Genomic DNA, 27,240 nt, shown 5'->3' on the forward strand with positions numbered 1-27,240 from the left:
TCTAATCAGATTCAATGGATTGTGCTAAGCTATGCTAAAAATGGTACCGCCAGACCCGGAGATCGGCTGAATGGATTCTAAAACGGTGAAGATCAAATTTTTAACTTTAGGAGAGCATATTTTCAAAAAAAAAGGGGAGTGTCCCTTTAATGCTTATATAACCAAAAAGCATAGTTAAACCACAGTTACCCAACATTAGCCTAGTTTTAATACAGTAACCCAAGCTATTGTTTTGTAGTAAAATCGTGGTTTTACAAAAAACACGGTTGCAACATTTTTACTACCACACATTAAAATGTTTTTTACCACTAGAGGACAGTAAAATATTCCCTTATCAAATACTGTAACTCACAATCTCTCTCTCTCTCTCTATTGTAGAGGTGCAGATGTGTGTGTAAAAAAGTGAGGGTAATCTAAACCTCCTGGAGATGTTTACTTTTTGAGATCCATGTGGGAGAATTGCTGGAGGACATTTCGTCTTATGAGAATACAGTCAGAATAGCACCCACAATACATTACACACACACACACATTCTGGTTTCCATGTTTTGTGGGGACATTCCATAGACGTAATGCATTTTATACCACACAAACTGTATATTCTATTCCCCTTACCTACCCCATTCCCTAACCCCAACCATCACAGAAACCCTTCTCCTACTTCACATTTTCAAGAAACATCATTTTGTTTGATTTATAGGCTTGTTTCCTCATGGGGACATCAAAATGTCCCCACAATGTCACAAAAATACTGGTATTCCTATCTTTGTGGGGACAATTGGTCCCCACAACGTGATAATTACCAGGTACACACACACACACACACACACACACAACAGGAAAACTGTTCACCAAATGCTGAAACAAAGATCAACAGTTATGATTTCAATAAAGCAGACGATCTATCAATCATACAGTATGATGGCATAATTCACAAAGTTGGTGCATACGAATCAATAGTGCTGGTCGGTGTGAAGACAACTGCTTAGCACTTTAGAGAAACTCATACAACTTTAAGCGAGTGAGTAATGACTGAAAAGACATTTTGGACATTTATGTGAGCTATCACTTTAAATTTCCTCTTCTCGTAGGTTTTCAAAAGAAACAAGCTGACACTGAGGACAGAAGGTTCCAGAGATCTCCAGCGGATTTCAAGAGACCCTCGAGTGTCACACATAATCAACACTTAACACAGATCAACACTGGAGACTCCTTAAAGAAAGAAAAGCTGAGTAATGCATCACATTGATAGTGACATGCACAGTTACCCAAATCCCCAACACAATACATCTCCAAAAATTATCTTATGTACAGGTCTTTGTCAGTGTTATATGCATCAGTATGCAAGCCTGTCCAACTTTCAAAGATGGTAACATTTAAACTTTTGAAACATCTTTCTTCAACACATAAATCTCCAAATAAAAGGGTTCGGTATAAAACCTGCTCACCACCAGATGCCAGTCAAGAGCTTCAGTAAAGTTTCAAACGTGGACTCAAAGTGAACAAAGAGTTTATTAGCTGTTTGTTTCTATCATCTCAGGTTTGGTCTGAACAACATCAGACACACATTTTGCAACCATTCAAGTACACAAACAAAATTATTGGTCCATTTGAAGGAATGGTACACATTCAAAATAAGCATCTGTGGTATACTGAAAATGATGTTAACTTGTACTCAATTGGTATAAACTAGCAAAACTTAACAAAAAGCACTTTCAATGGAGGTCTGTGGTGCAAGGCATTCTGCATGATTAATAAAGCATATCATTTAAAAATAATGTTCATGCTGCGTGTAAGTGATCCATCTTTGCTCCATTCCATTAAACCTTTCGATAAGTCAAAAGTATTTTGTGGTAATCAAATGCATAAAATAGATGCTATACATAGAGATACATCATATTAAACAGGCTTTATAACCTTTATGTCTATCCTTTGGTTAAGCATGCTACACCCTTCAAAAGTCAAGTCACAAGACATTCATGCTTTATTAAAAACACGACAAGAGGATATAAAAGGCTCACATGTATTGATACACAGCCTTGGCAGTGAATGTTGGACATTATAGCACTTTGGCACAAGCAGCTGTCTTTACTATGAAACAAACAAATCTAGAGTCAACAGCAACAGTTAAAACACTTTAAATAGTATATTTATACTGTGTGTGTATATATACATAAATATGGATATCACTATATGGATATCAAAACGGCATTCAACATAAAAGTCTGGGCAACATTTTGATCACAAGGACTGTAAACGTACAGTAATACATCCACAAATTATTATGTAAAACGTTATTGCGCTTTATGTTATATACAGCAAAATTGCTGAATGAAAAATAGTTTCCAATGTAATGTTCCAGTCTCTGCAAACATTCATTGAGTCTACAATCATCTTTGGAACCGCAGTCGGAAATTTCAGCATGGCAGTGTGCATATGGGTGAATCTCACCATGAAATATTTCACCTCAAAATCAACAAAAATTGGTGACCCTGTCTGTGAAATCCAGAAATTATGATATTGGGAGGATCAAAGTTTGATTTCACTCACATTAATTTCAATCTTTGACATGACCTTACTCAGTCAATATTAAGGATATCAAGGGTATATTTTCACAGAATGTTCTTTACATTATTAAGGAAGATTTTATGCAAATCACAATAAATGACTTTAGCTGGGTTTTCACAGGCTGGGTCACAGTTATGAAAGCAAAAATATGCTGCATATTTTTCAACCCAATTGTCAGTCAATATATAAAAATCTCTTAACTGTATTAATCTGTAAAGTGCAATTGTAAGCGTAAATTGTAAAAAAATTTGTATTGAATATAATTATTGCTTATTTTGCTGAATATTAATATGGCGAGATATTATAATAAGAGTTGGGTTGCATTAAAATTTCATGATCCAAGCAAAAATGCAAGCAAACATACAGTACTTGTATATGTGGTTTATGGGGACTCCCCATAGATGTAATGGTTTGTGTACTGTACTAACTGTATATATCACCATTTACCCAACCCCTAAACTTAACCCATTTAATCCCAAATTTTTCCCAGAGATGAAATATATGAATATCTAAGTCTATGGTGTATATAAATACAAAGAAATCAGAACATTTAAGTATACAAGTTGAGTCATAATAAATGAAGTGAAATGACACAGGGAATCCATAGAAAACGTAAAAAATGACCATTTAGTGTGCGTTTTAAACCATTAAGTTTATATTCATGTTGCTAAACATGTCATAATATACAGCAGTGGTTTTCAAACTGGGGGCCGGGGGGCCCCAGTTTTATGACATTTTATAAAATACATTAATTTATCATGAATTCTGTGTAATTAAACCTAAAAAATAATAAGCCAACTAACCAACAGCACTACTAGGTATAATTTTATATGTTTTGTTTAATTAAAATATTACATTTTAAAACTGTTTTTGTCATAAATTTTCTTTCGGGGGGCCGAAAGTAATGATTTTTGGCTCTATAATTAAAAAATATATATATTTTAGTTAGATTAATAATTTTTTCACACAATCAACACCCACATCTCTGCTACAAATGAACACTTAAAGGCAGGGTGCATGATTTTTGAAAAACATTTTGGAAAAGGGAGTCGGGACAAGTACCAAAACACACTTGTAGACAATCAGCGGGGGCATGTCTAACCGACATCGTTCCGTATGTGTGGGGCGGGTCTATCAAAAGAAGGACCAGATTGTATTGGGTAGGGGCGTGTTTGTTTAGGTGATTTCAAATGTCAACATTGGCTTTCAGAGATCATGCACCCCGCCTTTAAAGTTTGTTTGTGGGACCTACCGTTATTGTATAATTACACTGAAACTGACAGAAGTGCAAACGTTACAACTTACCCCATAGGAGGGTTTGTTGTCACACCTGCTAGAATATTTTATTTTGGGGTGCCCAAACCTTTTCCTATCAAGGGCCAAAAATCAAACCTGACTGAGGGCCGTGGGCCGAAAATAAATGTTGCTGTGTTATATTAAATTTAAAGTTTCCCTGATTCTCCTCCATTTATAATTTTCTAATATTTAAAAAATAAATAAGCAAACATTACTCTGTATATACATTACTAATGCAGTTTTATTTTCAAAGGTAATTGTTGTAAAAAAAGAAATAATTTTGCCAATCATTTTTTTATTTATTTTGTCTGTGTGCCACTGCCTCGAACTCTCCATTATTAGCCTAAAGTACCCGAGTTCATTGAGTTTCGTGATGCATGCTATACACCTTCAAGTATGCTTGTATATTTAAAAAAATTATTACTTTAATTTCTTGAATTTAATTTCAATTTACATTTTTGTAATATACAAATAAAACAAAAAGTTACATTTTAGAAAATGTTTAATTAGAAATATGAACATCTGCGTCAATGACGTTTATCCTTTTTACTTATTTCACGTGGCATGCGGGCCAAATTAAAGGTCATTGCGGGCCAACTTTGGGCACCTCTGCTATATTCTAAAGGTGGATATTATTTATATATCTGCCTATAATAGATAGATATCCACACATTTATCCATCCATGATCCTTCATCTCACCATCCTTGTATTATGCATCAATGCATATAAATAGAGTTTTTGAAAGGGCTGCACAGTTAGCAGTGCCGCTGCTAGCCATTTTGGTGCCCTAAGCATGAATTCCTTTATGATGCCCACCGTCACCTCAAAATAAACTACTGCTCAATATCTGAGCAGGAAAGTTAGTAAAAAAGTAACAGCTAGCTGGTGTCAGATTTTTGTAAAATGCAAATGCATATGTAATGTTTAACAGTAAAATATCAATTTAGCTTGCACCAAAGTAATAAATTATAACAAGTAATGCACAGGCATCATCTCACAGTTTCTTCTTCTTTCTTTTCACAGATCCTGAATCCTGCTGTCTTTTAGGGGCCATTTCCATAAAAGTTGCCTACTGTCAACCGGCACGGACCATCCAAGGCGAGGGGGTAAACTTTCTAGACTAGAGCAATTCAATTATCTCGTTCCCCCTTTTTTGTTACATATACATGGCTAAAAAAGCCTAATAATATTTTTATAGGCTAATGAAATAATATCAGCATTATAATTTTTTTTCATTAGGCTATTTTTGGTGCCCCCTCAGCACTTGGTGCCCTACGCACAGCGCGTGATGCGCGTAGTGGGAGCGGCGGCGCTGACAGTTAGGACAAAAAAATCATAATTGTGAGTTATTTCCCCTGATATTGTATTAAAAGTTATCATTTTGATTCATAGTATTTACATTGTTTTCATTATCATTATATACTAGAGGCTTAATTGTAACACGGTTACAACTAACCCCGCTATGTAAAACTTTTTTCAATCCCAGCTTTCAGTAACTAGGAATTGCTGACATGTTTCAAAACGGTGTTATGTTTTAGGTAACAAGACAGCGATTTAAATAATATAAGGTTGATTTGGTGACTTACACACCCAATTAAAAAAAAAGAAAAAACATAAGATGAAGAAATTTACCTTCATGCCTCCAAAACACTCAAAAATCAAAAACTTTTCACAAATTCACAGGAGATCATCTTCTGAAAGAAAAAACCCAAAAGCACAGATTGCTCGGCCCTGTATAAATATGTAAATTAGCCATGTTACGATTAACCCTGCGTTAGTTTGTGCCCCACTTTTCTCTACACATCCTCGTAAACCACATATTCAAGTGTACACACACACACACACAATACAATTACTTTTTGACTCATTTTAATTTTGGGGTGAAATATGACCAGGGCATTTCACGGTGAGACTCACCTGTATAATCCTCCTCTATCTCTCCTTGCAGTTTCGTTCAGATGATCACCTGATTTGTCTTTGTCATGATATTCATCTACCTACTTCCTGTGCCCATTAACCTCTGCTGATTAAGCTGGAGATATTTCTTCTCTCAATCTTCCTCTGTCTGGTTGAATCGCACTGATTGGCACCTTGGTTTCAGCAGGTAATTAGCCGTATCCACATTTGGCGTGCGGAAGGCTCCGGATGCGTTGGTGTTCCCGCGCAGGCATCTGTTTTCCTGGCAGACGTAGCTACTTATTACCTCCTTTCAATACCGAGCACAAATTGAAAAATATTTACATACTCGGAAGTATGCGCTCGTGCCTCGGATTCGGCCAGTGAGAATGAGAAAATTATCCGGGCCTACGAAACTACATGGAATGTAAAGACGTCAGGCACAATGAGAGTTATATCGATGTGCTTGCATGTGGTGCGTTTGGGTATTACTGCGTACGGCACAGCCTGCACTCTCGCGCTTTTACAGTCTGTTTCTTTAGGCCTGGGCGAATCTCATGGGAAAATTGTCACATTTCAACCCAAAATCAAAGAGATTTACATCTTATGATATAAAAATAAGCCTATTTTTTATTGGTTTGCATTACTTTAATGACAATTAAGTTGTTATTTTCCTTCTCATTACTGTAAAATAATAGATGTTTTGGGACAGCTGCTTACTTATTTGAATTGATTTTGGGTTGAAATATTTCCCTGAGAGGAACCCTCCATGCACAACTTTCCATTCTACGCGAGCGCTAACTGTTAGTGATGATGAAGCAAAACACCACACATTATAATAACACATTCCTGATTTCAGTTGATTACTGTGTAACTACGTAATGTGCTACTGCTAACTGATGCGTAAAGTTGAAATGTGCATTCCCTGTGACAGATATGTAGCTATGCTTAAGAGAGCGAAGAAAGGACTGATCTAGGATCAGAGGTGGACATTTATCTGTGGCGTGGGAGAGGGATTGAGGGCCGGTCTGGGTTCGATGCTGCTGCTCTTCATGAACGACAGCAGCTGGTCGGGTATCTCGGCCAGTACATCTTTGGCCAGTCTCGCCATACTGAGCACCTGGTTCCCCGATCGGTCGATGTAGTCCCGAAACGGCACAAACTGAAGGAAGTAGAGCATAGTGCGCATCAGAAATATATTTTATCATGTCCAGCGAGGGACAACATAGAGATAATGCTTAGCCTTTCATTGGTCACGATGGTCTAGATCAGGGGTCTCCAACCTTTTTGTGAGCAAGGGCTACCACAATGGCTTAAACAATCTGGAGGGCTACTTTTTGATAGTCTACTCAAAACTTTTTTGTTTTACTTGTTGATTTTATTTTATTTTACTCTGTCCGCGGGCACCATGTTGGAGACCACTGGTCTAGATTAAATATGAATTTATTAAAGGAATAGTCTACTCATTTTCAATATTAAAATATGTTATTACCTTAACTAAGAATTGTTGATACATCCCTCTATCATCTGTGTGCGTGCACGTAAGCGCTGGAGCGCGCTGCGACGCTTCGATAGCATTTAGCTTAGCCCCATTCATTCAATGGTACCATTTAGAGATACAGTTAGAAGTGACCAAACACATCAACGTTTTTTCTATTTAAGACGAGTAGTTATACGAGCAAGTTTGGTGGTACAAAATAAAACGTAGCGCTTTTCTAAGCGGATTTAAAAGAGAAACTATATTTTATGGCGTAATAGCACTTTTGGGAGTACTTCGACTCGGCGCAGTAACACCCTCCCTCTCCCATTATGAGAGTGAGAAGGGGAGCAGACTTTTCAGGCGAGTCGAGGTGCTCCCAAGGGTGCTGTTGCGCCGTGGGACGTGGTTCCTCTTTTGAGTCCGCTTAGAAAAGCGCTACGTTTTATTTTGTACCACCAAACTTGCTCGTATAACTACTCGTCTTAAATAGAAAAAACGTTGATGTGTTTGGTCACTTGTGTTTGGTCACTCCCGTCATGGGAGGAGCTTTTGCGACTCCGCTCACTTCCTGTAATCACTTTACTACTAGAGCAAGCTCCTGATTGGTTAACGTGGCACATTTTTCCGCCAAAGTTCAACATTTTTATCTCGCGTGTCAACGCGTCTTCACATTGACTTAACATTGAAATCACTCGCGCTTGATACCGCGGCTGGTGTGAACGCAGTACTAGGCATCAGCTATACCCTGCAGTAAGTAGACCCTTTGTGTATGCCTGAACCTCTTTGAAACTTGAAAAAAGATCATAATTACAGCAATTATGAAGATTGTACCTGGACAATGTCTCTCTCAGCAAAACGTCCCCTGGAGGACACCCTGACCTCATCTCCATCCAACTCTTCCATAGCTGTTACATAAAAAAGATTGTTAAATAACCTAATAACCTAAGACTATCTGCAGGGCCAAAATCTCCATGAAGTCCATTAGCTCACCGTCAAATTCAGCCGGACCAACTCCCACAATTATGATGGACATGGGCAAAGACGCCGCCTGTAAATAGAGAATTTTCGTGTTAAGTGTGGAATTAAGGAGGTATGAATAAAAACACTATTTTAAGACTCACGGTGACTACAGCTTCTCGGGTTTGCTCCATGTCTGAAATGACTCCGTCTGTGATGATCAGCAACACAAAGTATTGAGAGCCGTCTGTCACCTCCCCAGCGCACCTGGACATTTACAGAACACTCTTAGATTTAAAGGAACAGTTCCCTTAGTTACAGATCGTGACTTGCCAAATTTGAATATGTGCATATTTAAATCACACAAATTAGATTCAGATTATAAGAGAGATTTCCAGTGAGTAAAGACGTTGAATAATATATCTGAATAATACATCAGTTGATGACTTTAGAAGACTTATATAATAATATAGTGCATGAGTCATATGGACAACTTTTATGGAGCTTTAAAGCTCCAGGATACTAATTTATTTTCATTTTTTGCTATATAGCAACATGCTACTAAACTTGTCCATTTGTGTTGCATCAAAGAGAAAAAAATTATGCAGGTTTGGAATGAGATGAGTCATTTTCATTTATTTCATTAACTACAATATTAACGTGCATAAAGTAATAAAGCCTAAATCATATTTTTCTTGGAAGATGATTCAGGAGATTTAATTGGGGCAAATGATTCAAAATTTTAAATTTTGGTAAATGATTCAAAATCTTTAATTGGGGGTAAATGATTCAGAATCTTTAATTGGAATAAATGATTCAAAATCTTTAATTGGAGCAAATGATTCAGAATTTTTAATTTTGGTAAATGATTCAAAATCTTTAATTGGGGGTAAATGATTCAGAATCTTTAATTGGAATAAATGATTAAAAATCTTTAATTGGAGCAAATGATTCAGAATTTTTAATTTTGGTAAATGATTTAAAATCTTTAATTGGGGGTAAATGATTCAGAATCTTTAATTGGGATAAATGATTTAAAATCTTTAATTGGAGCAGAATTTTAAATTTGGGTAAATAAATAAGAATCTTTAATAAGGGTAAATGATTCGGGTTCTTTTTTGGGGGTAAATGAATCAGAATATTTAATTGGGATAAATTATTCAGGATATTTAATTGGAGCAAATGATTCAGGATATGTAATTGGAAAAAAAGATTCAGATTCTTTAATTGGGGTGAATGAATCAGAGTCTTTAATTGGGGCAAATGATTCAAAATGTTTGATTGGGGTAAATTATTCAGAATAGTTATTGGGGCAAATGACTCAGAATCTTTAATTTTAGTAAATGATTCAAAATCTTTAACTGGGGAAAATGATTTAGGATCTTTATTGGGGGTAAATGATTCAGAATCTTTATTGGGGCAAATGATTCAGGATTTTTAATTTTGGTATATGATTCAAAATCTTTAATTGGGTTAAACAATTTAGGATCTTTATTGGGGGTAAATGATTCAGAATCTTTAATTGGGATAAATGATTCTGGATATTTAACTGGGGCAAATGATTCAGAATTTTTAATTTTGGTAAATGATTCAAAATCTTTATTTGGGGAAAACAATGTAGGACCTTTATTGGGGGTAAATGATTCAGAATCTTTAATTGGGGAAAACGATTTAGGATCTTTATTGGGGGTAAATGATTCAGAATCTTTCATTGGAATAAATAATTCAGGATATTTATACTGGATCAAATGATTCAGAATTTTTAATTTGGGCAAATGATTCAGAATTTTTAATTTAGGTAAATGATTCAGAATCTACACTGGGGAAAATTAATCAGAATGTTTAATTGGGGTAAATGATTCAGAATCTTTAATTAGGGTGAATGAATCAGAGTTTTTAATTGGGGCAAATGATTCAAAATGGTTAATTAGGGTAAATGATTCAGAAACTTTAATTGGCGTAAATTGAACCAGAATATTTAATTGGGGAAAATGATTCAAAATCTTTGATTATTGTAAATGATTCAGGATCTTTAATTTGGGGTAAATTATTTAGGATCTCTAATTGGGGTAAACAAGACTAAGAAAAATGTGCATATTAGTCTCCTCAATGATGCTGTGGGTTGTTGCAAGGGCATTGCTGTGTGGTTGCTAAGGGTGTTTTGAGCAGATGGTTTCTTACTGACCCAGGCCTCAATGTTATTGTATTCTATTATATCCATGGATATGACTTTGGTCCCTCGTTCAATTCAGTTGGATTTATTCATGAAGTTTATTGTCTGCCAAGATAAAATCATAGATCTAATCGCCTATAAAAAGTAATAGCAAACCCCTGCTCAATAAACCACATAATGCAAGCTCTTTTATGGTGTTCATAGCACAAACAGTGCAGAAGAGATTGCTTTGAAGATTTTTGAGCAACTGTACCCTTAAGTCTATATGCAAATGATTTTATTACTGTATGATTGGCCGACCGCTACATCGGCACAGTTCACACTGTCATCTATCAAGGAGTGTCAAGCCGCAAAATATCGAATTGGTATTGATAAATACAGCACCGTAAACGTGTCCGGTCATGTTAATGTGCTCAAAACTGTGATGACTTCTAAATGACCCATTGGGGAGTGAGGATAAAGCTTTCCCTATTAATTTTATGCCATGAAAAATCCGGTGTTGGATAACATATCCCTTTCAAAACGTCTTGCCTGCTAAACATCAGATCGCGACTGGAGCCGAGCAGCAGGTAGACAGTGAAGTATTAGATAAACACAGCGTTCTGGAGAAGTCTGCTGAGAATGTGCAAGCGTAAGTGCATTTGTGCGAGAAGAGAGGACAGGCGTTAGAGTGAATAACAAGTGGATAGTAACAAGAAAGAGTTCGGCTCGCACAGTAGACGAGGGCAGGGAGAGAGACGCAGAGGTCGTGTTATAGACCGCATCATGACACTGTGTCAATTGCGTTAAAAAATGTTTGGCTTACTGTGCCACCTGGTTGATGACGGGGGCAAAGTTGGTTGGTCCGTAGAGCTGCACTTTCCTCAGACAGTCGTAATATGCCTCCAGAACACCTTCGATGCCGACGCAGTTTGCGTTCTCGCAGTCGGAGTTCTGCGGAGTGAGAATACGGTACACGCACATTAATAAATCTTCCAGAACATGGCACACAAAGAATAATTCATAGCGATTTTTACTTATTTAAACTGACCTTGAGGCATTTTGCGTTATTTCATGCTTGTTTATATGCAGCGTTAAAAATTGATGACACTATTGTATTGCATTAATAATATATAGCATGTGTCTGCAAATTAAGATTTAAGCATCAACATCCCTCACGTGCAGGGAATCGCGTGTTGTCATTTCTCACCAAGGGAAAGACGTGAGAGATCTTTCCATCCGGTGGAAGTTTCGCTCCAAAGCCATAAGCCGGGAAGAGTTTGTCACTGTCGTAATCTTGGACGATTTCCCCTACGGCTTTGAGGGCCATGGCGTACATGTTCAGCTGGTACGGGTTCATGTAGTGCAGCGATGTCGGCTGTGAGGGGTTTCCTGCGTTTGGTATCAATCAACAAATACGCAAACTAATATTAGTGTTTGCCTGTAACAAAGGTCCTTAAACATACAAATTTGCTTAATATTAAGAGTTCGTTTTTAAAGATATTTCATTGGATAGTGTTTTAGATTACAAAGATGATCTTACCATTAGATGCGGTGAAGTCTATTGCTAGAGTGTAGTTGAGCTGTGTCCTGTTTTCAAGAAATGAAAAGAGATACAGTCAAAAAGGTATATGATTACTTCATGTGACAGGCAATTTTAGTATATTAAGTGGAGATCAGATGTCTGACTGTGGGTTCACACCAGACGCGAGTTCAACGATTTGCGCGAGTAGATTACAATCAAAGTCAATGCAAAGACGCGATCAGACGCGTCCTTGCGTGCGGCGATGCGAATGACGCGATATGGGTGGCGCGTTTGCCGTGAAAATGTGCTATTCGCCTCAAATGCGTCTTTACCCAAGTTGAACATATTCAACTCCAGTGAAAAATTCGCATGACACAATGTTAAATCCTGCAAGTAATCTAGTGCGAGTAACGCGATGCCCCGCGTTTGGTGTGTACGTAGCTTGAGACTGCTGGTAAAAATGCATTTTATTTTTTGTTTTTTTAAATCAATACATTTTCAAAGTTAATTTTTCATTGCAAATTACATGAACAGCATAACAGTTTAAATATAATGCAAAACATTTTTTTATCAATTCAGTAGTCTAAGCAGTTGGTATATTCGTCCTTGTGCTTTAATGACAGCATGCAATTGAGCTAGCCTGGATTCCCCAATTTGTGCAAAACCTGATGATCCATGTAATACCATCATGATTCGAGAATCCTCCTCCAAAGATCACCTTGTGAGTTTCAATAGAAGCAAAGAAGTCTGACCTTTTGTATGAAGTACTTAACATGATCAGGGTCAAAGACTTGCTAAATTGGATTAATGTCCCAGTGATGAGCACTAAAGTGTAGAGAAGCTTTCTTTAGTGCAAAATATTATCATTACTATAATAATTCACAATCTGATTAGGTTTTCAATCTTACATTTTCAATGTACTAATGTAAATTTAGAGACAAACTCCAATCGAAAAAATATGGCCTTGGAAATGTTTTATGCTTAATAAATAAATAGTTTTATTTTGGGGTGGTTTCCCAGACAGGGTTTAGATGAATCCAGGAGTAGTTATATTAAAAAACTCATTCCCCGCAAGCCTTTTTTTTAATTAAAATAGTTGCCTCCCAAGGAGCCCCTAAGGGGACATGGAAAAAAATTAATAAAGTTTAGTTTCGTGTGCGCACGTGAAGCTATCGCGTGCGCACATAAAAACTATTGCGCGTGCACGTGAAACTATCGCATGTGCACCTGAAAGCGAAAGGTTCACGTGCGCAGGCGAAAGTTTCACTAGCGCACGTGAAACTATGGCGTGATACTATTGCGTGCGCACGTGAAACTATCGCATGGGCACCTGAAAGCGAGAGGTTCACGTGCGCAGGCGAAAGTTTCATGTGCGCAGACGAAAGTTTCACATGGGCATGCGAAAGTTTCACGTGCGCAGGCGATAGTTTTACGTGCGCACATTTTTTTTATTGCAATGTCACCTTACGGGCTCGGTACCCCCCAGCATTTTTTGTGATATTCAGGAAAATTCAGGAAAATAAACATACAAATATATCAAATGAAAGAACAGACCCTCTGCTTTCAAACAAACAATAAAAAAACGTGGGGGAAATGTTTTATCTTATCTATATTTTTTTCTCTGCTTATAATTCTTAATTTAGGGTATTTTTAAAAATAAATAAAAAAATAGCAAAAAGCTGAAATAATTGCATTTTTGTGAAGGAATTTTGTAAGAGATCAGATTCAGAACGATTATCAAAACATACACAGAGTTTAAAATTAATAAATAATTTTTTGTTTCAGTTTTTTATAAATTGGGTAAGTGCACCATCTAGTGGATAATCACGCTATTACAGATTACCATATAAATTCACCAGGACCACGTTTTTTCTTGCAATTTTTATCTCTTAATTGACGAGATAACTTGTCCCCAGCATTTTTTGTGATATTCAGGAAAATAAACATACAAATATATCAAATGAAAGAACAGACCCTCTGCTTTCAAACAAACAATAAAAAATGGGGGGGGGGGATGTTTCATCTTATCTATATTTTTTTCTCTGCTTATAATTCTTAATTTAGGGTATTTAAAAAAAATAGCAAAAAGCTGAAATAATTGTATTTTTGTGAAGGAATTTTGTAAGAGATCAGATTCAGAATGATTATCAAAACATACACGGAGTGTAAAATTAATAAATAAATTTGCTTCAGTTTTTTTATAAATTGGGTAAGTGCACCATCTAGTGGATAATCACACTATTACAGATTACCATATAAATTCACCAGGAACACGTTTTTTCATGCAATTTTATCTCTTAACTTACGAGATAACTTGTCAATGGAAGGAAAAGAGTGGTTTTTACAAACATACCTTAAAAGAAAAACATTACCGGTATGCATCTTGAGGCAAAACAGTAGCACTGGGATATTTTAAGATATGTCAGTGCAAGCTGAATTCAGTTAGGACAACTCAAACAAGCATTTTATCATAAGGTTTTATATATAATCACCTACAGGATATCCTAAAGCTTATAATTTTACCGTCATTAAATGAGTTTTAGCAACTTTTAACAAACTACATATTTTATCCTTTGGTAAATTGCGGTTGTGATTTTTGAGTGTGTTTTTATGTTTTGTTGTATATTTGTATACTATTTGTTTCTGCCTCTTGGCCAGGTCACTCTTGTAAAAGAGATTTTAATCTGGTTAAATAAAAAAAACCTGAAACCTTGTTCAGGAAACCATCCCTATATGTATGTATAAACAGTGCAATAAACATTGTCAAGGGTCTGGCTGTCATTTAATGAGTAGCATACAGTAACAAAAACAATGCCTGACTTCAGATGTATGACTGGTTACTAAAAAAAAGTTTCTTTATATTTTATATGAACACCCTTTTTATCAAGTTAGTGTATCACTTTTGTGACACTTAAACATCTGTATTCAACACAAATGCTGGTAAAGTAAAATCCAAAATAAGTTCATGTTTAATTCAGCCTGTCATGTAAGCCTGTCAAAGCAAATTTTCTTCGTTTTTGCTGCCTAATTTCTCCTGGGACTTTTTAGTGGCACTCACCCGCCCCGGATGAAGTCCACAAATGTGTACTCGGATTCAACTTTGAAGGACAGAAGTGTTACCTAGAGAGAGAGAGAGAGAGAGAGAGAGAAGAAATAATGGAAGTCATTACAAAAATAAATCAAAGGACGAAAGCACATGACAGGTAATTCAATCACACATACTGTGCCAGAATTGACATATTTCTTTTTCCTGCCTTTCTTCTTTGGATTCAAGACCTGAAAGAGACAAAAGACACCCATCAGGATGGATGAAAGTATGAATACTACATAATACTGAAATGCACAGACACATCATTTTCCTTTATATGGTTCATGGACAAGTGTGCTGCTTTCCACAAAGTTTGATTTCTCATTCCTTTCCTTTATACACAAGAGGCCCAAAAGCTATTTTTAACATAAACTCCACCAACATCGATCAAATTGCTTTTCCTCCCCTTTCACAGAGGTTGTGACTTTCTCGACTGTATCTAACAATTAAAATCATCAAGTAATGCCATTTTGACCCTGTCTGTGAAAACGGAGCGATTTTTTGTCATTGACTGTTTTCTACGTAACACCATCATATATAATGTAAAGAGTCTGTGAAAATATAACCTTGATATAAGGCAAAGTAATGTGAAATTAATGGTTGATATCAATCTTTAATGCTACAAATATCCTGGCCTGAATTTCACAGACAGGGTCACAAAAGGTTTTATAAAAAAAAAGGTTTTTACCTCATATACATTAAATTGGCTTTGTCCACGAGACAGTTCCCTATAGCTGGTGGTAAACTCTCCAATGAAGTCATGACTGAAAATGTAAATATATATAAATATATTGCAATGGTGTGGATACATTATTTAGCAGTGAATTATTCTTTTTACAAGGCAAAATTTATGTATTCACAAACATAGTATTTATTACCCACAAGGGGAAAACAAGCTATAAATGAATGCGTACCTTCCATCTCTATCCCAGTCGTAAACATCAACCTTCACTGTTCTGGAGAGATTACAAACAAATCAAATCTCAGAGCCAAGTCAATATCGAAAATTAAGTGCAAGGCGGAGAAGAGTTTTCTCAAAAGGTCAGAGTATGATGAGGGAAGCCTGCAGAGTCTACGGAGCAAGTCCAAAATAATACCAGCGCCGGCCGGAGACTGCTGGGATTATTCAGACTGCCACAGAGACACAGCTGCTCGACTCCACACCTCACGGCCTCATGTCTCGTCTAAACATCTCAAAACTCAAGCCTGAGGAAAATCTTTCCAGGTGTAACAAAAACAACTCCCTGTCAAAAAGACTTTGAGCAAAAAGTGGCATTTTTGCTGATATAAATACAAAGATGCTGGCTCCCAAAAACATAAGTAGTATAAGTATAAGTAAAGCATGAGTAGTAATATGTGTTTATGTGTTAATACTGTCAGACAACATTGTTCACATATACCATACACTTATTTATACATCAGGAATCAACTGAATTATAAAAGTGACCTGTATTTTAAAGGGTTACGGTTAGAAAGAATTTTTAGGGTTTTTAAAAAAAATTATGATGTCATCCACTAGGGCTGGGTATCAATTCAGATGTTCCAGATCGATTCGATTTTCGATTCCGATTCTCAGGTCGATTTTTATACTCAATTCTCGATTCAACTCAGTGAATATAGAATATTATATTATATTAGAGTATAGACTTAATTAATGAATGACAGGCTCGCCTCTCGCTCCTTGGTAACATCGAGCAAGGCATAAAAAGAGGGTGACATCTAGTGCAGAAGACTAGTAATTAGATTAACATTAATCTTATGTTCAATGTTTGCAGAAATAATGGAGAAAAAAAATCTATTTGTGCCCTTTGAGAATTGATTTTGAATCGACTACATAAAAAAACAATTAATCGAAAAATCTATATTTTTTTTTCAGGCACAAAATAAAAAATTTCAAGATGCAGCGCAGGATATTACATTTGATAAAAGGTTACAAAGACAAGCATTTTGGGGGGATAACATGCACAAAAATGTATTTATGTTGACCTAAGGAGCCAAACAATTTTTCACTTCTAAATGTTGGACATCCTCACCTGTCATAGTCTCCGTTACAGAGAGCTCGCACTGGGATGGTGAAGGACTGCCATACAGGATTCAGAGTATTTTTTACCACCTCGGTTTTGTGACAGATAGTGAATCTACAAAAAAATAGACATCTTTTCGTTAAGGATTATTAAGACAGCTGATGTAAAATCTGTGAGGTGTGGCATCAAGTGAACCTTACAATGCATTTAATGTATACTGCATATTAGGAATCAAACCTGTTGATAGCTTAAATGCTGTACCAATTAATTCAATTAAATTTTATTTATATAGCGCTTTTCACAATTGTTTAATTGTTTCAAAGCATCTTTTCATTAATAGATGCAGGAGAAAACAGAAAAATCGATGGACAACATAAGCAGCAAAACACAGCGGCTAAGATTAAACTATACTAGCGAGCGTAGTAATAATGTAACGCATAGAAGATGTTGCTAAGTTAAGCCAATGTCAGCTGACTCCCCAGGTGTTGAAAAAAACCCTAGGAGAAAAAACCTCCTGGCTTAAATGAAACTATAGGATATGGTTATGCATAAACCTACATTAGTGTTAAACATAGACTGTAAAAAATTGCATGATGTATCCCCATAGACTTCCACTGTAGAAAAATCAAAATGACCCAAAAATAGCCGCTGACATTTTGCGGCGATGACATCATTTGGAGCCAGAGTCTGCGCAGTAATGATCAAGAAGTGAGGCCGCGGTATCAAGGTCCCGCCCGTATTCCAGCAGACTCAATCACAAACACACAAATCATGTCATCACATCCCTTTTTTAATAGCATCTTATAACTAACTAAAACCAAACTTATTCAAAAAACGAACACATGCAGCTTTGTGATAAGAAATAAAATGACAGAAACCATCTTTGTGTAAAATCTATTAGAAGTGTAATCTGATTTTCTAGGCAGATATGGCTAGGAACTATACTCTCATTCTGGCGTAGCCTAATAATCAAAGACTTTGCTGTCGTAACATGGCTGCAGGAGGCGCAATGATATTACACAGCAGCCGAAAATAGTCCCCTTAGTAACTCAATAGAAGGGAACTATTTTCAGGCAGTGTGTAATATCACTACGCCTGCTGCAGCCATGTTACAGCAGCAAAGTCCTTGATTATTACGCCAGAATGAGAGTATAGTTCCTAGCCATATCTGCCTAGAAAATCGCAACATTTCATTTTCTGTCGGTCTTACATTCTGTCTGTCTTACATACATGATATAACTACAGAAGAGTGAAGTTTTAAATAGGAAAAATATCAAAACTCTTTGATTATTTTTTTAGCACGGTGCTAATGGTCTAATCAGATTCAATGGATTATGCTAAACTATGCTAAAAGCTGTAGCGCCAGACCCAGAGATCAGCTAAATGGATTCCAAAACTGTAAAAATCAAATGTTTAACTCTAGGAGAGCTGGAAAATGAGCATATTTAAAAAAAAAAAGTGGAATGCCCTTTTAAGATACAGAAATATTCCTCATTACTCACGTGCCATCTTCATTACTTCGGTAAAACACCAAGAAAGGGTCGGACTTCCCGAAGAAATCCTTCTTATCCAGCTTGTTAGCACAGAGTTGCATGGTCGCAATATCCTGTTATAAAAAACATACAGATTACTTCGTAACATAAAGTCAGGCAAATAAAGTTCACTAGCAAACAAACAAACAAACTAAGTGAACCCTTGACTCCGGGTCTCGATTCCAATTCCAAAGCGGCACAATTAAATTCCCACAATGCATTTTAATCGCCGACCTTAGTTAACATCTTTCCCAAGCGGAAGAACGGGACCAACAAAGGCAAAATACTAGGACAAGAAATCAATTCCTCAGAGAGGACACACTCGTGTTAGAGGATACAGCGATTGCATTATACATATTAATGAGTGGAGGTCTCCAGTGTTAGCTATCTATCTGTGATGTTCTCCTCACTATAACAGTTCTCCTGGGAATAGGAAGGGAAGTCGCACGTGCAACAGATTTAATTGGAACTTGACAGAGGAGGATGACTGGAAAACACCCTGGCCTGGGTGACACGGGACAGAAAGGTCTTTAAAAACGTCCCTTATGGGCAGGATGAAGCTGTATTTGAGGTGAACTGTCAGTGCTTATACATGGCTTACAGCCAAACACTTCCAGTAGTTATGTGCTATTACAAGGACACCTAGGGACGAGACTGAATATATATACATAATCTGTGCCATTTCAAATTATATTTGTGGTTTTATGGAAATGGCTCCAGGTGCTATAACAGTGAAATTGTGAGTGGAATGGCTGAAAGAGATTAACATAAGTATTCAAATGGACAGGTCATAATGATAAAGTGGCAAAATAGTCATATAGCCGTGTAAGTAAATCTCACATTTTACTTTTAAATCAAAAGGGAAAAGTAAATTTTTGCTCAGCATTTTTGTTTAACCCATTATCCTCATGATTCTCATTACTGTAATGCTTTTACTGCTGTAATTTTACTGTATCAATGTAATACACTGTCAAAAGTAGCGGTACCGTTGTATGTACCTTTGAGGTACTAATATGCACTCTTTAGGTACAAAGGTTTTTTACTTTTTGAAAGGGTACCACCCCAGTTTTGATAGTGTATTACACTGATACAGTAAAATTTAAGGAAAACACCACAGTTTTTCAATATTTTACTATGTTCTTACCTCAACTTAGACAAATTAATACATACTTATCTTTTTTCAATACGTGAACTTAGTCTTTGTACAGCGCGTCGTGAATGTGTTAGCATTTAGCCTAGCCTCATTCATTCCTTAGGATCCAAATAGGGATGAAGTTGGAAGCCACCAAGCACTTCCATGTTTTCCCTATTTAGGGACTGTTTCATGAGTGGTTGCACGAGTAAGTATGGTGGTGCACAAAATAAAAGTAGCGATATTTTAAGCGGATAAAAAATGAGAACTATATTTTTTGCCGAAAGAGCAATTCGTTTGCAGCACTTAACCTTGGGCGCAGTAATATTGACGAAAGTTTGCGCAAGAGGGGGAATAGTGAGGAGTGATGATGTTACTGTGTGCCGAGGTCGAAGTGCTGCAAACGAAGTGCTCTTCCACCATACAATATAGTTATCATTTTTTTTGAAAAAAAATCACCATGTTTTATTATGTGCCACCATACTTTTCTCGTGTAACTACTTATGTAACAGTCTTTAAATAGGAAAAACATGGAAATATTTGGTGTCTTTTAAATTCATCCCTGTTTGGATCCTAAGGAATGAATGGGGCTGGGCTGAATGCTAACACATTCACGACGCGCTGTGCGGGGATTAAGTGCACGCATTGAAAAAAGACAGGAATGTATTAATTTGGTTAAAAGTTGAGGTAAGAACATACACTGTAAAAAATGTCTGTAAATTTAACAGTAAAATACTGTATAAATGCTACAGAATAAAACCGTATTTCACAAAACGTGTAATAACTAGTGATGCACCGATGTATCGGCCACCGATATTTATCGGCCGATTTTTGATGAATTTGAAACCATCTGCATATCGGCAATAGCACGAGACAGGCCGATACCGATTGTTTATTAATTAACTGCATAAAGAAATCCATTATATGTAAAAAAAATGAGTTAATGTTGTTAAAATAAATGCTGAATAGCAAAAACCACCTTTGAAGGTTGTCATGCTGTCTTATTATATTTGTTTTAATTTGTGCCTCTCTTATTATGTTGGTCAGTTGGATGTTAATTACTGTAGATCCAATCCATGTTCAGTAAAAATAATTTGATGCAGAAATAAACTAGCTAATAGACCAACTGTATAGTATTGTATACAAGTGTTTGATATCGGTATCGGCCAGAAGTTGTCTGTTTAAATCGGAATCGGCCCAAAAAAATCATATCGGTGCATCCCTAGTAATAACCCTAGAATTTACAGTGAAAAACTGTATGGTTTACTGCAGTAAAATTTACAATATACTGTATTATAGTAAAATATAAAAAAACAGTAGTGTTTTCCTAGCAGCATAAATAAATGACTCAAATTTTCATTTTACAATACTGAAAATAATGATTTAAAATACTGAAATTATTTAATTTTTAATTATTTTATTCATGCTACATTTTATTATTTAGCACAAAAAAAACCAAAGGTGGGCTTCCTAACTATTAACTTCAATCTTTGACATCATCTCACTCAGTCAATGTTAAAGATGATCCATGTTATTTTTCCCAGAATGTTTTTTACATTATGTATGATGATTTTAAGTAGAAAACAATAAATCACAAAAATGACTTTAGCAAGGTTTTCACAGACTGGGTCACAAATGAAAGACAGTAATGATACAATGTCTATAAATATCATTATGTGATATCATTACAGTAATGAGGATATTTATTTGCGTTATGTTAATGAAAATTATTCAGTTATTCTGCTTAATTGCATTAAAACAGCGTTACAAATGCAAAACAAATCTCAGCGGTTCTATAAGTGGGCCAATAGGATGGTTAAAAATGTACTTTCTTAAAGCAAATGATTTTTGGTCTCTTTACATTTTGAGTATTCAATTTGGGAAGTACAGAGAAATGCATGGTAGAACTAGAGAGTTATTTTCGTTTTCAGTTTCTTTGTACTTAATCTTAGCAAAAATGGAACACAAAGTACAGAAGTATATACTTCACCTCTGATATTTAAATACTGTGCCTTAAACATTCAGCATGATTAAAGGTACTGGCCTCTCTCCCTTTTTGTGTGTGTGTGTTAGCATATTCTTATACTGACCCGGCAATTGCTGAGTTCCTCAGCTGTGAAGATAATGTTCCCGCATTTCTTCCCTGGAATGCCCCTGGAGAAAGAGAGATAAATGCTTTAAAACTTTTGATAAAATGTGAAGTAACGTTTTAAAGATAAGAGTTCAGTCAACCCTAAACTGGAGTTATAAGCACACTGCAAGTCCACTCGAAATCAGAACAAATGAGACGACTCCATTTTTTGTGTGTTATTCGTGGGGCGGCTCTGCCTCTTTCGCCTGTTAAGAGCTTTCTGCAGAACAATTCGATTGCACTGGCGGTAATGGCGGACCACTTGAGTCGGTGAATAGCCCACATCAAACCGCTAAAAAGAACATGATTCACCGAAAATGAGGAAAAGTATGGAAAATGAGGGGAAAGGTGATGAGGGTTAGTCAGAAAAAAGCATTAGAGGCCATGGGAGAGAAATTTAAATTATGTGATAGAAATACATTAGCAATGGGATTCGTACATACAGAACGTGTTTGTGTGTGACACTTAAGCATGCACTGATGGATCAGGTGCAATAAGTGAGAAAGTACACAAGATCAATTTTCATTTCATGCTGACTCTACCTCGATGTTTAGCAAAAAATATCCAACAGCATTAAATTGTAGCCTAGGCAGCTCAAGACATTTCTTATAAAACTCAGAAATAAAAATGAAATGATTGATTCGAGCTTTAAAGATCGCATTCGTCTCCATGGCCACAGACTCTTTTTCATTATGTTTGAACCATGTTCTTAATGGCCTAATGCCATCTTTCATTGCAATTCGCTGAAATCAGATTTCCATGGGAACAAAGATCACCGTGACAGTACGGTGGCTGGTTTTCCTGATACTTTAAAACTGCCTTTGACCCTTCAGCACGCACAACCACACACAAGTATGCACATTCTGATCACCTGCAGAAATTCAGTTAACGCTCAATGATGCCAAATAGGAATTTAGACCGGATCTTCGTAAGACAGGCAGTCTGTCCACCACACCTCTCATCTCCTCTCCTGAGACAAGAGTCAGATTCAGACATGCAGGTAAGATTCAGTGAAGCACATCTGCTATGGAGAAGGCCAGAGGTGACGCAAAAGCGGAAAATGACTCTTCGGCTGTGGGAAAAGGTTTGGTCGTGTTATGTCCAGTCCAGACAAATACGGGCTACACTTTTAAAAATAAAGGTCATGAAACACTAACCAACATTTTTTTTAGATGTTAACAGAGTTAGTTGTGTTGCACATCATAGAAAACAATGTTAGCATCTGTTAATTTTAACATTAGGATAAAACTAGGTTCATTTTTTTTGTGTGATATTTTTGTCTAAGCACCATAGTATAGGGTGACCATACGTGCCATTCTTCCCGGACTTATCTTCCGGAAGACATATTTGTTGACCACATACGTCTTGAGGTTTATTATTTCAGGAATGTTGGCCCATATTGATAAGATAGCATCTTGCAGTTGATGGAGATTTGTGGGATGCACATCCAGGGCACGAAGCTCCCGTTCCACCACATCCCAAAGATGCACTATTGGGATGGGATCTGGTGACTGTGGGGGCCATTTTAGTACAGTGAACTCATTGTCATGTTCAAGAAACCAATTTGAAATGATTCAAGCTTTGTGACATGGTGCATTATCCTGCTGGAAGTAGCCATCAGAGGGTGGGTACATGGTGGTAATAAAGGGATGGACATGGTCAGAAACAATGCTCAGGTAGGCCGTGGCATTTAAACGATGCCCAATTGGCACTAAGGAGCCTAAAGTGTGCCAAGAAAACATTCCCCACACCATTACACCACCACCAGCAGCCTGCACAGTGATAACAAGGCATGATGGATCCATGTTCTCATTCTTTTTACACCAAATGTCTCAACAGAAATCGAGACTTATCAGACCAGGCAACATTTTTCCAGTCTTCAACTGTCCAATTTTGGTGAGCTTGTGCAAATTGAAGCCTCTTTTTCCTATTTGTAGTGGAGATGAGTGGTACCCGGTGGGGTCTTCTGCTATTGTAGCCCATCCGCCTCAAGGTTGTGCGTGTTGTGGCTTCACAAATGCTTTGCTGCATACCTCGGTTGTAACGAGTGGTTATTTCAGTCAAAGTTGCTCTTATATCAGCTTGAATCAGTCGGCCCATTCTTCTCTTACCTGTAGCATCAACAAGGCATTTTCGCCAACAGGACTAATGCATACTGTATGTTTTTCCCTTTTAACACCATTCTTTGTAAACCCTAGAAATGGTTGTGCGTGAAAATCGCAGTAACTGAGCAGATGAAATACTCAGACTGGCCCGTCTGGCACCAACACTCAAAATTGCTTAAATCATCTTTCTTTCCCATTCAGGACCACACCCCTAAATGTACTGTAAATACGTTGGATGATGCTGTCAGGGCGAAACTCACCATCAACTATGAATTTGCTCGGGAAAGCTACGGGAGGCAGGTGGACTTTGACCTTGTCCTAAGGTACCATGTCCTGAGAAGATCTTCAAGCACTACTATTATTATTCTATGGCATCATAAAGCAGTTTTATTTTGAAGAGTGTACTTAAGAGTTTGGGAGCACAAGGACATCTTACAAGTGGACTTTTAGCCATATACAAAGACACAAAGTAGATTCACATTTCACCCAAAACACACGTTTATCATGCCCAAGGTCACATTTGCCTCATCACAACTATAGACTCATTACTCAGTACAAGCATTTGCACAAGCAACTCCAGCATTTACTTTCCCGCTGCTATGGAAACAACGTATAAAGGTGAGCCGAGAAGGTTTTTAGCCTCCCTCCTGGCCCAGCATTGCTACTCACAAAAGAACACCGTATGGAGATAAAAAATAAATAAAAACCACTGACTGACAGGAGTGAAATGAATGAAGGACTAAATTAATAACTTTTAACGAATGACATTTAACATTGAGATGAAAAGTCTTTATTGGATTAAAAATGATTGCATCTTCCTTTCGGTTGTGGTATTAGATTCATGGTCGCGCAGGCAAATATGCTTTCTTTCCGGGCGAGCCGTCACCTCTCTAATACAGCGTATCTGACACACAGAACAAAAGCGTAGAGATTTTATCTGAGCGCTTCAAACCCCCCGGTTTTACTTGCATGTGCATTCAAAGTCCTGTGCATCCCAGATAAATCTGATCGGGATTAGAACGGAGATCCCTAAGCCCCAGATACAGGACACTGCCATGACTAAAAGTAAACTTAAAAAAAGTTCAAATTCGTCATTCGAATGATAAACACAAATCTGTGACTAAATATAAAACTGAGTTCATATTTATTTATTATACATAATGTCTGGCAAATCCCTCAAAAATATCAAATCGCCTGGAAACACAATAGCACACCTCTCCATAAACATAAAGCCACACAACATTGAGAAATGCCGTTCATGTCCATTGCATTAACTGCAACATGGGTCTTTTATCATAATGCTGCTACCTGCTTTGCGTCGTGCATAACAACGACCCTTAACCGTGGTAAAATCACTTTAACTCACTGCCTCTCGTGGCTTATTGCTGTAATTTGTCATTCAGTCATCATAGTTCCTCCGCATGCAGATGTGACAAAATCACATACTGAAATGTTGTTCGTGTAGACAAAATGGTATCATCCATATAATGGTGTTTCATAAGAGCAATTTACATGAATTTGAAAATATTGAAGCTTCTAAAAATACAGTTTGAGAGCAAAAAACCTGTGCTGTGTTTAATACGCCCAGCTGATGCTGTTGAAGCACGCCGCAGGTACAGCCAAGGGAACACATGTTAGAGAATATGAGTAAGCTGCCCAATTAGACTAAAATGGTGAGGATTTTAGCGTGCTCGCATCAACGGCGTTTAGTTCGGTCAGGTTAATTGCTGTCAAAATTCTCCTGCTCCCGGCAGCACTCAAACCACTAAAACACAGCTTGCAAAAGTGCACATTGCAGTAATTACGCAGCGGATTAATGTCTGTTGGAGAGGACTCAGAAACGCTAAATGTATCTGAAGTGTGTCATCAAAATCAGGACTGCGATCGTGTGACGTTTACCTGATTACGCATAATGAATTTTAAAGGCCACGCTGTGTTTACAGGCCTCCTGGCTCATGGATTCGAAGCACACAGATCTGGGCCAAGAATCAAGAACTGTGCTTAACTTCTAAGCCCATGGTCCCCTGACTGAACCTTTTTAATAAGCCTGAGACTCATTTGAAGGTCAAACGCAACAGCCGTGTCCACAGATAAAAAGATTTAGATAAGCTCAACCTAGCATTCACCCACTGAAGTAACATCATCACTCGAATACAAAATAAATGCAAACCTAGTACTTCAAAGTTTGCTTCGCCAAGTTGTGCACAAATATACAGTACAGTATATAAGCCAAGGTTATTTTAGTAAACGAAAACTGAAACTAAGACTAAAACTATCAGCTAAAAACATTTTCGTTAACTGAAATAAAATTAAAAATTCATAATAAATGAAAAACTAAAACTAAACGAAACGAGCAACACTTATTGAAAAACTAACTGAAATAAAATAATAATTATCAAAAATAAGTATTCGTTTTCGTAATTATTAAGCTCTCATCCCCTGGCGGAAAATCTGAACAGGCTTTATAATAGACCCCTTAATCGCCTATGTCATTGTGACGTCACCGCTCTAGCAGGAGGCAAAACATAAGGAACTCATAGCAGGCGCACTAAAAGTTTGAGATTTTGACTTTAAAATGTCGTCTTCTTGTGTTTTTGGCTGCCAAAGTAGAAGTAACAGCACTTTTGGTTCAAAAATAAAGTTTTACCGGATCCCGGCAGACATTCCTTCACAGAAATAAAGAAGACAATTGTGGTTGAATAGACGGAGACGATCGCAAATAATGCTCGTGTTTGCAGTGCACACTTCATATCAGGTAAAATAATCTATGCATATGTATTGGTGTGTTGGTCTTATCTAGTACAAATCAGAAAGTTTCTGTTGACAGAAAGTCAACCGTCAGTGCACTAGCTAGCTTAAATGTTAAACAAACATACAGCGATAGATGTGTGTGCCATCTCTTAAAATAATCCCCATTACTAATCATAGTTAGCCCAGCGATAGGTTACATAATTAGACAATAAGCCTTGACAAAATTCCCCAAACCAGCCAAAAATACTTCATATGTAGGAAATATCCAAAACCTTGGTTAAAATGTTTCCAATGAGAACAAGATACAAGAACTAATTGTTACAGAGTTAATTTACAAAAATAGCTGTCACGCAGAGTCAGTAACTTTACATATTCGGACAGTTCCGAACCTTCTTCTGCATCTGTTTAATAAATCCCTCCTAAAACGTCCTAGCTTACGCTTGTCAGCATTGCGTCCGCGCCTCTTTTTGCCTCCAACTAATCCCCGCCCACCTGGAGACGTTGCAATGTTTACAAACTTTGGAGTCTTTACTTGTAGATGGCGCTTTATGCATGTGAGGTTAGCTGAGGCTGACAGCAACCTCAGTTAACTGATAAATATG

The 27,240-nt window shown here is 37.0% G+C and overlaps 1 protein-coding gene across 4 annotated transcripts in view; it reads right to left on the minus strand.

The window, feature by feature from the left end:
• Positions 1 to 1,493: 1,493 nt before the first annotated feature.
• cpne9 (copine family member IX) overlaps positions 1,494 to 27,240 on the minus strand; it is a 57,656-nt gene continuing 31,909 nt past the window's right edge. For all 4 annotated transcript variants that reach the window (XM_055188371.2, XM_055188369.2, XM_055188373.2 and 1 more), the window contains 14 exons: positions 21,742 to 21,805; positions 18,490 to 18,593; positions 16,997 to 17,101; positions 15,878 to 15,919; positions 15,652 to 15,727; positions 15,098 to 15,151; positions 14,934 to 14,995; positions 11,894 to 11,940; positions 11,561 to 11,742; positions 11,177 to 11,304; positions 8,363 to 8,465; positions 8,232 to 8,289; positions 8,073 to 8,146; positions 1,494 to 6,923 (listed from right to left, as the gene is read on the minus strand). In XM_055188371.2, the coding sequence (XP_055044346.2) occupies positions 6,741 to 6,923; positions 8,073 to 8,146; positions 8,232 to 8,289; positions 8,363 to 8,465; positions 11,177 to 11,304; positions 11,561 to 11,742; positions 11,894 to 11,940; positions 14,934 to 14,995; positions 15,098 to 15,151; positions 15,652 to 15,727; positions 15,878 to 15,919; positions 16,997 to 17,101; positions 18,490 to 18,593; positions 21,742 to 21,805 (1,282 nt within the window). In that variant the 3' untranslated portion in view covers positions 1,494 to 6,740. The remainder of the gene's footprint in view (positions 6,924 to 8,072; positions 8,147 to 8,231; positions 8,290 to 8,362; positions 8,466 to 11,176; positions 11,305 to 11,560; positions 11,743 to 11,893; positions 11,941 to 14,933; positions 14,996 to 15,097; positions 15,152 to 15,651; positions 15,728 to 15,877; positions 15,920 to 16,996; positions 17,102 to 18,489; positions 18,594 to 21,741; positions 21,806 to 27,240) is intronic.

The sequence above is a fragment of the Misgurnus anguillicaudatus genome, chromosome 13, assembly GCF_027580225.2.
Source record: "Misgurnus anguillicaudatus chromosome 13, ASM2758022v2, whole genome shotgun sequence".
Lineage (NCBI taxonomy): Eukaryota > Metazoa > Chordata > Actinopteri > Cypriniformes > Cobitidae > Misgurnus > Misgurnus anguillicaudatus.